This window comes from Zonotrichia leucophrys, chromosome 3 (assembly GCF_028769735.1).
Source record: "Zonotrichia leucophrys gambelii isolate GWCS_2022_RI chromosome 3, RI_Zleu_2.0, whole genome shotgun sequence".
Classification (NCBI taxonomy): Eukaryota; Metazoa; Chordata; class Aves; order Passeriformes; family Passerellidae; genus Zonotrichia; species Zonotrichia leucophrys.
The window spans coordinates 33,712,480-33,728,014 of record NC_088172.1 but is presented as its reverse complement, the minus strand read 5'-3'; the positions used below and the strand labels follow the sequence as shown (position 1 = coordinate 33,728,014).

The following is a 15,535-nucleotide window of genomic DNA, read 5'->3' as shown; positions in this document are numbered from 1 at the left end:
AAATTAATTTTATTAACTGTGTTTACAATTAGAGGAGCTCAGGGCAACACACCTAAAGTGAATGCGTCAAATATGTGTGCAGATCAGTTTCCTGTGGCAGCAAGGTTCATAATTAATTGCATATGACATTAAAAAGTATTTCCTTTTATTGTTTTGTATTTAAATGTTTTGTGCTCTAAGAGGGGGAAGACCAGTGTGTCATAAAGTAACACGAACATGATGGAACAGATGTTTATTGTACTTCTTTGATTGTTTTCCCCACCATTCTCAGTTTTGCAGTGTCCCTCAGGGGTTGTGGCTGTCAGCATAGAGTAAATGGTTCTTCAGGTGTGGTCACATGGTGTAGTGGTACTGCAGAATTCTGCATCATCTTCCTCCTACTGTTCAAGAAACTTGGTATATGGTGTGATTGGACTTTGGAGTTAATGTGGGTAGTGAACACCAGTCATCTTGGGGATCTCTGGATTCTGATTGCATTCTTTGCATTGATTATAAGCTTGTAATGGAAAAAACACTGGTTTTTTTTCTGCATGCATCTTGATTTCTTTAATTTGAACTTCATTACTGCATTGGGTTTTTTTCTCTCTTCTCATTGGCTCTGTCTCATTCTCACCGCCTGTTCCTCACAACCTGACTAACATCATGTCCTGTGTAAATGCTGTCAATAAAGGACTTACCTGTTTACCAGATGATTAAGAAATCAGGTACCCATTTGTTTTTAATATCGACCTGGACTAGAATCTTTGGCCAGGATTCATTCCACTTCATTTTAGTAATTAATTAATTCAGTAATTAATTCAGATTAAGGTCTAAAGGTTTTATCCCTGAAAATAGAGTCGTCTTGAGAAGTGATTTAATCCATAGCAGAAATTATTAATTTGCCAGGTGTCTTCAGTAATTATTTAGAGATTTTAAAACAAGATTTCAAATTGTATTAATTTATTAGGATTTATTTGCATTTTATTATTATAAATTTATTATTTTTAAAATTGTGATGACTCTAGACCTTCTTTATTGTTATGAAGACCAGATTATCTAAGCCTAGTTTTTTATTTGCTTCCAAACTCCTTATCATATTACAGCCTTTCATTTTATAGATGTTTAATTCCAGCCAAAGTTTGTTGTGTCATATGTGAGAGAGTTTTTTAAAGACCTGTAATTTTTGTAATCTAGTTATGCATACTTCAGACTTTAAAGATCACTAAAATCCTATTTTCCTTTGTAAAATCAGTAGCAATTAGATAGTATTTTCTACTCCCAAAGCCATAGGACAGGGTGATTCTTGTGTAGCAAAATTGTTATTAACTCAGCAATTCGCAAATTGGAGTTATTTCAAACCCTAAATATAGCTTCTAGCCCTGATGTATTTTGTGCTCTCTCCCCACTTTTGCTTCTTCTTGATATCTCACTACTCAAAGAGAAATTGTTATCACCAGAAAAAGAATATAGAGAGCAAAAACCTCCTGAATATATTGAACAAGAAAGTTGGATGCCATAAAGGAAAGTCATTTATCTTTCAAACAGCATCATTATCTTCTTTAGCTGCTCCCTTAGCCTATACAAATTCTGTTGTAGGCCTCTTGCTCCTGATATACCTAAGGAATATTTTATTGTTTATTTTTAAATCCTTTAATGTTTGTTCTTGGAAACCTACTTCTGCTCTTTGCAATTTCCTCTTACTTAACGCCTGCTGAAGTTTAAGTTCCTGTTTATTGGTTTCCCTAGGATCATGTTTCCAAAATTTGAAGGATTCCTGTTTGGTTGAAATAGACTCTTGAACCTTGCTGTTCATCCGGTTTAGCTTAATCCTGCCTTCCTGGTTCCCTTTCTTGCACAGTGCCCAAACCTTCAGAGACATTTCCTTTTGAAGTACTGCCCTTGCTGCCTTTGCTGTCTTACAGTTCTGTGACTCATCTCAGCTTACTACATGTGTGAATCTCACTTCAGTTCTTATTATTTACTGAAAAAACCACACAACCCACCCAGGAGTATGAGCAGAGTGCACTGAGAACAGGAGGTAGGACAGAGCAACCAGGAAGATGGGAGAAGGGGAGCAGGACAGTACTTCTGTTCCCACTGTGTGACTGAACTGGGTGTGGAGAGCTGCCTGCAGCATCCCAGTAATGTTGAATCTGTCAGGTTCTTCCCTGAGGGCCACTGCTACTGTCATCCCTGGCCTCCATCCACTGCAGGTACTGCAAGGTAATGCAGCAGCTCTGACTGCCCATCTGCTGTCTCCTGTGGCCTGCTAACAAGAATTGAATTTTGGGCTGGAAAACAGAAGTCTTGACATAGTGAGATCCTCACACAGGGTGTTTGGTACAAGTCCTGTTGCCACAGATACCCAGGCTATTGCACTTAGTGCTTTGTGAAATCCTCTAAATCCAGGGAGGTAACTTGGTCACCTGAATAACCAGCACTTAGAGTAGCAAGGGCTGCTCTCCACATCTGCCTTCTGACACAGAGCAGGGCTTTTGGCAAACAGCTTCAGTTATAGGTAATAATTCTGAGCATTAAAGTCATAGAGTTACCACATTAGAAACAGAACTCAATCAGAAATTAACTGCATTCCTATGGAAATCTTCGTTATGGACTTACAGAGTGGTCTGGATTGGAAAGGACCTTAAAGATCATCCAGTTCTAACTTCCTGCTGTGGATAGGGACACCTTTCACTAGACTTGGTTGTTCAAAGCCCTATCCAGCCTGGCCTTGAACACTTCCACAGATGGGGCATCCACAGCTTCTGAAGCAACCTGTGCCAGTGCCTCACAGTAAAGAATCTCTCCCTCACAGTAAAGAATTTCTTCCTAATATCCAATCTAAACTTGCTGTCTTTGAGCTTAAGGCCATTCCCCCTTGTCCTATTACTCCATGCTCTTGTGAGAATTCCTACTCTGTCTCTGTTGCAGCCCCTTTGGATACTGGAAAGTGATATAAATATTCCCCAAATCCTCTCTCATCCGGGCTGAACAGCCCCAACTCTCTCAGCCTGTCTTCACAGGAGAGGTGTTCCAGCCCTGTGGTTTAGTGACTCTCCTCTGGACTTGTTCCAGTTGCCTTTCTTATCTCTTGTTTAAGTTTTCCCTGGATGATTTTTGAAGATGTGCATCCTTCTAAAAACAAGGAATGTAATCCATCAGTTTGGAGCTGAATTGAGAGAACAACAACCAGTGTCAGGGTATGAGCTCAGCAATGCTGTAGATGCACAGATTCTGCCAGCTGCACCACAGGATTGGATGGCTGGGTTGCTAGAAGTGAAACTGCACAGAGACCCCTTTTCCCAGCAGAGTAGGGTGGGACCAGCAGATTTGTTGGATTGTCTATGACAACCCTTTCATCTTGTCAAGGAAAGGCAGAACTTGCACAAGCTGCATTCAATGTTTAATTGAAGAAGGCAAAACTCTGCAGGCCTGTAACTGAATTGCATCTGCTTTGGCTGGCTCAGAAGTAAATATTACTTTCTAGGATTTTTTTATTCATTTGAGAGCCCTGGCTTTGTCTGTTAACATTTGATCTCCAGTGGCATCACTCATCTCTCCAGTGGCATTCTGTTTCCTTAGAGCACTGCTGGAATTCAGCCAACTCCATGTTCTGGTCACCACCAAAGACCTGTGTGATTGCCACTTCCTCCCCTATCCCACAGTGTGAGACTGTTTTACTCCTGTCTCAAAGCAGCATCAGATCCAACCCTGTCATTAACTACTTGTGCACAAAACTTCATTGGTTCCGATTTTTAAAATTATCAAAGTCTTTCAATTTTCTCCTCTTTTTCAGGTGAAGATCTAGTATCTTAAAATACTTTCCATTATTTTGAGACCTAGAAATTGAAATGTTTTTGGATAATTTAGCCACGTTGGTTTTACAAACTGGTGAGAAAGTAGAATATTGTCATTTATTCCCACATATAGGTTATGAATGTCTCTTTGATCAGAGGTCAGGAGAGGCTTGGCCATTTTATTAGCCCAGTAAGCTAACTGGTCCGAAAAAGAGCTAAAAGAAGTGCTGATTCTTTGGCTAGCTTCACATTTCTTCAGTACAGCGTGATGATGACAGAAATAGATAGCCCTTATTAAAACACTCTCTCATATTCAGGAAACTTAATGTATGGAAAACCTCCTGATTCTGCAGTTGAATACAAGGTGTTTTCTAGCAGCAGAATTCATAATCTGCAGTGCTTGTTCAAAGCCAGGCTTTGGACTGTATGAGGAGCTTCTGTAGGGTCTGTTGTATGAGAAGTCAGGCTAGGTGGGCAGTGTGATCCTTCTGTGTCAGGATGTTTAAATTGGTGAATATTCAGACATCCAGAAAAACCAACCCAACTAAGCACTTTTCAGAAGTGCTTAGTTCCCATTGCTGTCTAACATATAAGGGATATGCCTGAACTCAAGACTTCATAAAATTAATTAGGTGTCCAAATGTTAGACTCAGTCATTTACGTCTCTAAGACAATGTCTTGCAGATCAACTCAAAATAAATTGCACTAAGCTATTTTTAATACTTTACATTCCAGACAGCTAAGACTTAGGCATTTGGTGTCCAGTCCAGTCTTGACTGGACACGTGCCATCAATTTTATGAAGGACAACCACATATTTGTAGCTGCCATTACAAGGCATATTAATCAGCTGCCACTGATTAATAATGCCTTGTAATGTATGTTTTGTATTTAAAACCCAGTCTTGAAAACCCTCCATATGGGATTTTCATGCTGACCTTTACTTTTGTAAAAGCATGTAATGAAAGCTGGTCATTAGAGTTCTTTCTCTGGTCAGGAGAGAAAGTCATCACCATGGGCTGGTCTAGAAGTCTGTAGGATAGATGGATAGAGTTGCAATTGGAAAATCCTTTCCCTCTCCATTAATTGTGGAATTAATTAATTAATAGGAGATAAGTTAATTCAGTCTGTATGCCTTTTTAATTGTTTGGTGAGATAAACTCTTTCTGTCCGTGGCATTATTTTCCATGGGATTGTCAAGACAATGACTGCTCTAATTGCTCTGGTTCTTTGCAGAATTGTGTCTGTATTGTACTTTTTAACAGTTTTGCTATGTATTTACATTTTTCCCTGTTTCTTTTTCTGTAGCCAACATCTTGTACATGGCAAGCCAAGAAATGATGAAGGTGGTGGAGCGAGACAGTACAACCATAAAGCAAAATTTAAAGAAGGTAACTGTTTAATCCTGAGTTTTCAAAGGAAGCCCACATGTGTGAGATGTTACACACAGTTACATTTATGCAAAACCAGAATTTTACCAGGCTTGATTCTGCTTTTTTGTGAGTGTCATTCCGTTAAAGGGATCACTGATTCTTAAAATGTGTTGATCCACGCCTTTGTAGATGTAGCATTCATAACTATCAGATGTACCAGCCCATCTGGTTTGTTTTCCTTGCTGGAGGAGAAGCAGTCTGTGTTCTGGCTGGACATGAGGTGTGGCTCCCAGTGGGGCCTGTAGTTACCTGGGTTCTGATCACACAGGTGGGGTGTCAGTTGTTGTCATGGGATTCTCCTGGCTCAATCTTCCATGGCTTCAGAATTGAACAGAGAGGAGTCAGCAAAATTATGGCTCCACCCTTTCACCCATTGGACTGTAACATAAAAGGAATTCCTCAGAGGCTGGAGGTGGTACTCTACAGGTGAATTAATTCATTTCAGGGACCTTTCTCACACTGAGCTTTCTTGTCTGTATGGATTTAATGTTGAAAGAGATTCTGTAAAGTTCTTATCTGCACCAGTCGCATTTTCCCAGTCACGGTTCAAGGGTTGGCACAGGCCAAGAACTGTTCTAATTGGAGTTCTGATGTGGTCACCCTGTGGTCACCATGTTTTGGAGGCTGAAATAATTTAAAATGTGACCATGGTCAGACAATTCCAGATGGGTTATGAGCCAGAAAACTGTCACGTTTCATAAACTTCTATTGTGATAGCCCTGTGAAAGTAGATAATCAGGGTAACATATTCTACTGTGTTCCTTTCCTTCTCTACAGTTTTCTGTATCATCCCTGTCTTTTTCCTGGAAGAATGATTCTAGCACTTTGCACTGGAAGAGATTTTCCTCAGAGAGTGGAGTTTTCTAGGACAGAAGTCCTAGATCTTTGTAAAATTACTCTGTGCCTTTTAAATAGAAACAGTATAAAGTTCATTTCATAAGACAGTCTTTCTTTTTGTGGCTGAAAATATTTATTTTTAGTTAGTCCGTTTGCCTTCTCTGCACTTTGAAAGGTGTGTTCATATTTTAAAGGGGTTGAAGTAGCAAGTAGCACACAGTAACAAGGATCCCTTCCCTGTACCTGGCATTCCTGGACTTTCTTATTTTTGTTGTAGAGCACTCAAAGTTCTGCACTTTGTGGGAATCTCAGAGAAGACACTGAAAGGCTCATCTTGCAGACTGCAAATTCTCCCATGGTCTTTAAAAAGCTTTCCACGGGTTGACCAAAAGCCCAGTGAATTCAAGGGAAATGGTTGATTTTATTGACTGAATCACTCCTCTGAGTGTCAGGGAGCTGGAGGGTCTGCCTGTTCCCTGAAGCGTGAGCCAAGGCTGACCCCACACAGGCAGGCAGTGCCCTCCCCTAGCAGGGTGCAGTCCCACAGCACCTGAGCAGAGCACAGGAGCAGGGTCTATCAACTGTCCCAGACAAGGCAAAGCAATGTAACAGGTCCAGCATCCCTCCAGAGAATGCAGTCAGGAGCAAAAGGGGACAGGGGCAGAGACAGGAGAGGAGACAAGGCTACATATGGGTCCAGAGTCTATCCAGGAGGGATTACCAAAGATATGGTAGAGGGAAGGCTGCAAGGTGCAAGGTGGGAGTCATCCAGGTGTCAAGCTGTGTATGGTGTAGATCTGATGTTGGTCTGGGACACAGGGCCAGGGCTGGAGTCACTGCACAGTGAAGCTCGGGAGGCTGAGACTAAAGCAGGCCAGAGCTGGAGAGCCTGGAGCCCTGTGCAGGAGGTGTGGGCTGGGGCCAGGCAGCGCTGGTGAGGCTGTCAGTGCCCTGAAGGGTGGCACTGCAGGGCCCTGTGCTGGCAGGCTACCAAGTGAAGAGGGCAGGAGCAGGACTCCAGGTGCTCGAGGAAATGTTAATCACAAGCACACGTGCTTGAAGTTAAGCAGGAATGCTTTGTTGGGTGGGACAGTGGTGGTGACAATCAGATGCAGCTCCAGTGACTTCAGGTGGTCAATCAGATGCTTCACATTACAAAAATTCTGATTTCTTGTACTGAATGAGGGCCCATAGCTAACAGTAAGGTTTGCAGGTGTCCTAGTCTGCTCCATGTGTGCTTTTGTTGACTCTGTCAATCTAAGCATGGCCTTGGCAGGCAGGAGCTGATTTAAACCTGTGTCAACTTTCTTTTATTGATTCTTCTATGTCCTCATACATGTGTGGCAAACATACTCAAGAAAACAAAAAGCTGAAGCAAGCTTGTAAGAGTTAGCTAACTGAAGAAAAAGCAAGTCTTAAAGTAAAGCTAAATGCTTCTCTTTTTTCATCTTCTAGTAATTTCTGGGAATGTAAGAATTAAGGGAAAAATTTTCAGTTGGCATCATGTTAAATTTGAAGAGTATTGACAATAAAAATGGGCTTAACATATAAAGGTTGGAAGTTTATAAAAACAGGAACTATAGTCCAAGTTGCTATAGAACTGGCAAGCTGTTACTTCAAAAAATTTATACTGTTTAGTAGTCTCTGTGATCATATGGTAAAAGCCAATCTTAACACCTGACTTTGCCAGCTGCTGTGGAATAGAAAAGTTATTTCTGGATCTTATTTGCATTCTGTGATCTGAAAGAAGAGACACAAAATTATTCCAATCTTTCCATGTCCAGGTTTAACTATAATTAATACTAGCTAGGGACCAGGAGAAATTTTATCACCAGAGTGCAGATTCTTAGTCTAACAAAGTTGATTGCTTGGATTTATGTTGAAAGAATGGGAGCTGGAATATTGTTTGGATAATTAAGTGAGGTTTTTCACTTAAACTATTTTAAAGTCAGGACTTGTGCACATTAGATAGCCGTGGAACTGTATGAGGAGATGGAGACCTGTCTTCTAACAAAGTTATATATGATAGAGCCTTTGAAATACTGTGTAATATTATTTGTCCAGATCAAGCAGTACATGGATGTACGGGAGTTTGAGCTTCATATTTCAGTGTCATGGGGGGTTGTGATAAACCAGAAAATCAAAACAAATAAGGTAAGGGATACTGATAAAAGATTTCCTCAGATCTGGAGGTTAATTATTAGCTGATCATGTCTAAGCTGAGCTACCTGTGTTCTTTCACTGTAATAACACCAACTCCCTTTCCTAACAGAAGCTGGAGGCAACGATACTACTGCACTAGAGGAAGTTTATTGTAATTCCTGCACAAAAGGAAGTGGGTGTAATTCCATGTTCTTAAAAGATGGATCAGCACTAGGCATCATGAAGCTTTTACAAACAGAATAAAAATAATTTAAAAGGCAGAGGAAAATGGATGTATTGGGCATTCACTAGCGTGCCTGGAATGGACAATGATATTTCCTTATAGAGATTCTCTACAGAACTTAGATTTTTAAGTTTGCATTGTGTCCTGTTTATTGCTCTCTTTTAAGACTTAGCCTTATTGAGTCTTTTTCTAAGCATATAAACCTGTTATAATAAATATAACCTTATATGAATCAAGAAGATAATTACATGAAAGGGTAAAACTAGGTGCTTATAGAGGAACCCCTCTTAAAATAATCACCCCTCAGATTCTGCATTTATTGAGAGATGTATCTGGTTCATTAGTCCATGTGTATTACACAATAGTCCTATTTTGAAATGTAGGATCTGCTCCAAAGCTCTTTTAAATTCATTGAAGAGCTTCCACAGGCTTCAGCAATTCTTGAATCAGTGAACTTTTGTAGTGGTTCACAATTTTTTAAGATCATAAACCATCTCTTTCAACTGCAAATCAGGATTCTTTTGGTTGGCATGTTAATCCAAAAACATTTATATGTTCCTTGAGTTTTTTGCCAGTGGTCTGGTGTAGCAGTTGCATTGATTGCATAAGGAAAAAGACAGGAAACATCTGAAGTAGAGATACAAAGATGAAAAAACCCAACCTGTTTGATAAGAAAGTTACAAACTGGAAATTTATCAACATATTAACCTATTTTCACTCAAACTGTGGAAGTTTGTATTGTAGGTGGCATATAGACCTTATAGATGATTAAGTGGGGAAGAAATACAGTTTTGAAAAAATTGAATTAATGAAGTCTATGTTTACTACTTTGTGCTTATTCCAATGTGTATGGTGTATTTAGAATTTAAAATTTAGTATTTAGAATTTAAAGCAGTGCAAGTTTATATCACACCAATGATACCGTAGATATGTTCTCCAAAAGTATCAACTAAACAGTGACATGCAGAGGTTTAGAATAAAGGCTGAAGAATGAAGTATTTCCTCTCCACAGAGAAGTGCTAGTCTTTTATTTTGCAAAACTGTCCTTGCTAGAGAATTTTTTTTAAACTAAGCAACCAAGAACTATTTTGACCCCTGAAGCAACTGTTTTGATGTTGCCTAGTCTTTTTGTTTGAGTCTCTGTGGACATCCATGTGGGTTAGTAGTGATTCCCAGTGACAGGAGCATGATCTGAAGGTACGTGCTTAAAAGAATGTTACAAATATTTGGCCTGCCCACAGCGTGAGTGAGGTGCTTGCCTACATTTGTGAAAAACCTTCCAAACACTCTTTCTGAATAGGTGCAAAGTGTTCTCTGTAGCCAAGAACACCTCTGTTTTTGGCTGGTCTCACATCCTTTTTGGCTTGCGCTCCCTGGAGGTGCAGAGTTGAAGCCAGGGAAGTTGCACATCTGCTTGGGGATTTTGTCATTTAACCAGAAGAACCAGCTTTTCTTTGAAGTGCCCAGAATGCCTAATCAGGGATCAGCAGCTTCTCTCCTTGGTGGAAAAGGATCCCAGTGAGCATTTTAAAAAGTCAGTATACCACTATATACTTAACTGTGATGTTTCATGTACTCTGTAACAAGGCATCTGTTACCATCATTTGTGCTGTGTGGTATTCTAGTAAAGAAGTGATGACAAGAATTTCCAAAATTTTTGGTGTGAGTACAAGGTGTGTGCTGCACACAGTGAGCAAAGATAGCAGTATTTCCCCGGCCTTCTGAAGAATATTTAAAAGTTAACATCAACCCCTTATACTCCTTTGTTTCTTAGTTCCCCTTTGCAATGCTTCCCACTGAGGACCATTGCCTTTTACAGCCAGATTCTGGTCCTGCTGTTGCAGGAGACATTTGACTTACATTAAGTCCTAGTGAATGTAGACTGTGTCAGGCTGATACTCAGAGGGAAAAACTGCTTGCAGTAAATACAGTTGGAAGAATCTGTCCCAGCAGTGGTATTGCTTAATAGGGTTTCAGGTCTGTTTGTTTTTATTTTGGTATTTATACAGACTTCTGAAATGTTCATGTTCCTGACACATCTAAATATATATCCTCAAAATGCTTTTAAGTCTTTAAAAGTAACATAGATAATATAAATAAGTTAATCACTCTGATTTGTTGATAAATCCTGTGCATCCTTTTTAAAAGCAGTTTTACTTTGCATTGAGTTTGACCCATCATTATCTGTGAGAAAGTGGAAATACAAGTGGTCTCTGTTGATCTCATGGGTCTTTGTGCAGAGCAGCCAGTAGTGTTGATAATAAACTAAAGCAGAGTTAGAGAAGCCCTTTTCCCTTTGTTGATTTACCAAGTCTCAACATTGATAAAGGCATGAAAACTGTGTGAGAATACTTGAATATTCTCACTGGGGAGAGCCCTCACACACCTGGAATCACATGCAAAATAGCCACTACATTGGGCCCTATCTAAGGGATTGCATCCTAATTTTTCTCATAGTAAAATGTTTCTGCACGTCCTTTCCAGACAGGGAAGCTGGTTTTGTTTTTTATTTATGCTGGCTTAACAACACTGGCCACCATTATGTTAAATAAACTCAGCACAAGCACTTGAGCTACCCATTACACCTTCACTGCAGGTCCTACAGGTGGGTATTTAAAAAGAGCATCAGGACCCCAGATTGTCAACTGCCTTTTCTCCAAACAGTCCAGCTGAAAACACTGGGCTTCCTACTGCCCTTGGAAAGCTGAGAAAACCCAGTTCTGATAAAACAAGCTGAGAAGTAAGTTCCCCAGGACCTTACCATCAAACTGGCTGATCTCAACCATGGCAGCATCACAAAGGAAAGAGATGGTATCTCAGAGAACCATATCCCAAAGCATTTAGGGCTTCCTAAGGCAATGCCAGCTCTTTGAATTCCCAGAAGCCAAAGTACAACTGAAGCAAATTTTAAAAAAGTATGTCCCAAACCAGTCTGTTCCCCTATTCTTTTGGCAGGATAAGGTGGAGACACTTTCATAATTCCAGAGAACTAAGTAATTTTCTATAAACCTTGGTTGAAACTAAAAGTGATTTTGGGATAATGCCTTTTAAACTAGTTTTCATCCAAGAACAAATAGAACTGGTTACTGTTGAGAGATGTCACCCAGAGAGAAGCTGCTGGAGCAGTCAGTGAATGCATGTGGGAGTAATACTGATAAAATGTGAATGTATCAGAGACAAGGATTTCAGCAAGGCCACTGGGGCAGTCCTGCTATTGCACGTATGCCACTCCTTTATATCCACAGAGATCAGTCCTTCACTTTGGCCATCAGCTGCAGTGGTGCCTGCCCATGTAATAAGATCCAAAATTTGTTACAACATGCACCACATTCCGGAGAAATAGAAAAAATTCAATTAATATATTTTAACTTTTTTTTTCAGTGCTGGTCTTTGACAGTTACAGAAGAGGCAGAAAAGAAATCTCTCTGTAATTCACTTCTGTGAACTGTCATACATACTATAACAAGTGCCAATGGAGTCAACTGCAGGAAATCTTTATTATTTTCTTAGAAACTCTTTAAAATGTAAACATCCTGTTGATACAAATCTCAGACCCTTCTGATGTTTACTTAGCAGCTGCCATCATTGTGCAGTGTCAGAGTACAAATACCATATTACAGGGTATGAGGCTGACGGAGCACTATTTGGACTTGTGTTTTATTTTACAGAAGCTAAGGCTGAAAATACTTCTGAGCCATTTAATGATAAATCATCATCTAAGAATACTGCTGTTATTTTAAAGCTATTTGGAGTTTAGAAATTGCATAACTATTTCAAATGCAGCATTGAAATGGCTGGCAAAGACAGCCCACGTGCCCTTCACTGTGCCTTCAGGATCAGCAGATTCTGAAGGAGGACATGTTTTACTCACTCCTAGCAAGCAGGATATTGCATCAGGAATCATGAAGTCTTTGTCATGTCCAGTGGTAGGTGCCATTTCCCTTCTGAGTCAGGAATACCTGGAAGTCTCACCATTCAATATTGAAAAAGTATAAAAGATAATCCTCTCACCCTCATGGCAGAAAAGTTTAAAAAAATGCAAATATTGAAAAGTTTAGCCCACAGCAAAGCCAGAAAGAACTTCCTATTTATTGTTTTGCAAATCTGTTTATTTTTAAGCTAGTCTAATTATTTTGGGGGCCTGACTCATCATTTCTGAATGCTTGGATTGGCAGCAGCTTTCCATTGCTGGTGCCGTGGTTGTGCTGACTCAGGATGTCTTTACAGCCATCCACCATCCACAGGAAAATACGCATTTTACAGATCCGTGCAGGCCATATAGTGCATGCCAGTGTTCCCTACATTAATGGAGATCCCATGTGCCTCTGGTTACACATGGTTTGTTAATTATTCCTGCCTGCCTGCTCCAATAGCAAAGCTCCTGGTGTTAAAATTAAGATGGCAAGACGGATTCTGGAAACTTTCATTTAAATATATCTAAAATTGTGCTGTTTAAAGGTATTAGGAAAGAGGGAGAAGTTTTAAAATCTGTGTATTTCTTGTCTGTGTGTGACAGAGGCAAAGAGCAGATACATTTTGTTATTCACAAGGAGATGGTCAATCTCATAAATGGCAGTCAAGTAGCTGTCAGGTTTCCTAGGCCCTGTACCAACATCTGGATCACTGAAAATTTACACCTTGGTTGCAGTCTTGCTCTTTCTCATAATCCAGTAATAAGGAAGAATTTGAAATTAAAAACCACTTCTGTAAAGTTTTGGATGTGCAGGTGTGGGCACATGGACAGAGTGCACACACCAACACCTGCACATGAAATAAGCAGGAAAAATAACTGCAGCATCAAGTTACCCAAATCTTGTTTAAAAACTGTTCTTAGTTGATTATAACAGACACAAACCTTACTTAGTTGCATGTATGACACACGTGTCTGTCCTACCTTGACTGGTTCTGTTTCAATCCAAAGGATTCTACAATGTCTGCAAATAAAGCTCAGGGAAAATGCACTGTTTTCTCATGGTGGCAGTTCCTAGCTTGGAGAGGGAAGGTTCTCTTTCCAATGTAGAGGAGACACATGCTGAGTAGTAAAGAGGTAACTAGTGAGGGAGCAGCAAACAGAAAGGAGCAGGAGGAGGAGGCAGGAAGAACCAAAGGCTCTGTTTGTTTGGCCCAAGGAAAGCTTCTGATGCTACAGGACGTGGTGGATTGGAACTACCCGAGCAAAGCCATCTTTCCTGAATGCGTGATGGAAATTGTGGTGCCTGGTACACATGTAAACACCACGGTACAGTCACCTGTACATAGATGTTTTTGTGCTGAACTGAACCCAGCCCTGCTGACAGGAACAACTGCTGCTCTGAGAGATGCTTGAGGAACAGTGCTGGGAGTAGAGGCTCTAGAAAAAACAACTAGAGTTGAAGTGGGGACTCAAAACAAGGTGGAGGACCAAGGAGACTAAAATCTGGACTTTGCAGGGCAAGAATGGGGGACTAGAACAAGAAGCAGAAGTAGTACCAATTGGAAATAATGAGATATGGAGAATAAAACTAAAATAAAGAACCAAAGTGGGTGTAGGGCAGTCTTGAGACCAGAAAGGGTCACAGAACGTCACCTGTAAAGAGTGAGCAAATGACTGGACAACAAGACCAGTAGTTGGTAAAAGTTCTGCCCTTTTCTGGTTGGAATGGAACCTAAATTTCCAAAATCTTATTGTTCTTGTTCTCAGCAGATGCCATTTACTGTGTTTGCCTTAAGAACAGAAGCAGAACAACATAAAAGAATTTGTAGAGATGGATAGTAAGTAGTGAGGACCTGGTGTTCCAGGTCCTGAGGTACCAACAGTTGACTAAATGTCCATTGGTGACTGGAGGTTTTTAAGTGTGATCCTGAAGAGCATCTTTGTTTTAGTTTCAGTTGGAAGGACTCCATGTGGTCCAAAGTATGGTAACCAAAGTATGGTAAAGATGGACAAACTGGACGTTTGCTTCAAAAACACACCGTAGATTTCCAAACTAAATCATTAATTTCTGTGCTGGATGCCTCCAATGTGACAGCAGGAGGAAGGTGTCCCATGCTCCTCTGGCCAGAAGCTGACAGTGCTGCTTCTTTCAATTGCACCATGACCTTAAGGAACAGAGGCCTAAAGCAGCAAATCTGGAGGTGTTGACACTGTTGGCAGCACTTGTAGGTGCCACATGTGAAATAGCTGAGGTTTGGTTTACCTCCTCAAAGCCCAGCAGACGGTACACACAGGTTCTGCTAAAACCAGCTGCATTACCAAGCATTTCACAGCTGGGGAGCACTGACCTCAATTCAGACACCTTTTGTGTAAGTATGCAGCACTGATCTTTCATTAAAACATCCATTTTCCTTTTTCTTCCTTCATTAACCAAAAGAGCTGTGTAATGGAGGAGACAGCATGCTGGATGTACAAGTTCATCTGTGGCAGAAGGGGTAAAATGCCTGTTGAAGTAAAAGGGAGTAAGCTGATGGTAAAGGCACCTAAACTTTTAAGAGAATAGGCTCTTGGTGGAGTCATCAATATTTTTCATAGGTAGTCACAGTTTGTTCTCATTTTTCTGAATATCTCATTTAAGACCTTGAAATGTGTATTACAGACAGATAAACAGTGTTTCAGAACACCTGCAAAAGCAGTCCAGGAGTGCTGTTCTTTGAGTACAGTTGATACTGTGTAATGCTGCACACTCTGGAAAACCAGCTTGAGGTGTTTCACTCCACACTACATGCTTTCATATTAATAAATGTAGTTTGACATTAATTTCTGTGCTCCTCCTGCAAAATGAAGATAAAAATTGCCACTAAGGTGCTGCAAAACTAAATTAATAAATGTGAGCATGTGAATCCTGTAGTAGTGCATGCCAGAGGAATGCAGAGCATAAAGAAAATAAATCCTGTCTGTAAACCATGAAATATGTAGTAAATAAATCCCAAGACCGCACACAGAATTTAAAATGAAAAATACTATCAAATAGCAGCTCATCAGCTGAATATCATCCTGTCAGTGGATTGAGTGAATCAAGGATCCTTTGGATCATGCAGTGAAAGATTAAACTGTAATGCAAATATACCAGGGGCAAGCTAAGAATGCACATAAATCTTCCATTTAGCCATTTTCAAATCTGTGAGTTC

At 40.2% G+C, this 15,535-nt stretch overlaps 1 protein-coding gene across 1 annotated transcript in view; it reads left to right on the top strand.

Annotated features, from left to right (window-relative positions):
* The window catches only part of LDAH (lipid droplet associated hydrolase), a 120,048-nt gene that overhangs the window by 99,405 nt on the left and 5,108 nt on the right, over positions 1–15,535 (top strand). Inside the window, exon 6 of the mRNA XM_064707785.1 lies at positions 5,084–5,166. Coding sequence (XP_064563855.1) covers positions 5,084–5,166 — 83 coding nt within the window. The remainder of the gene's footprint in view (positions 1–5,083; positions 5,167–15,535) is intronic.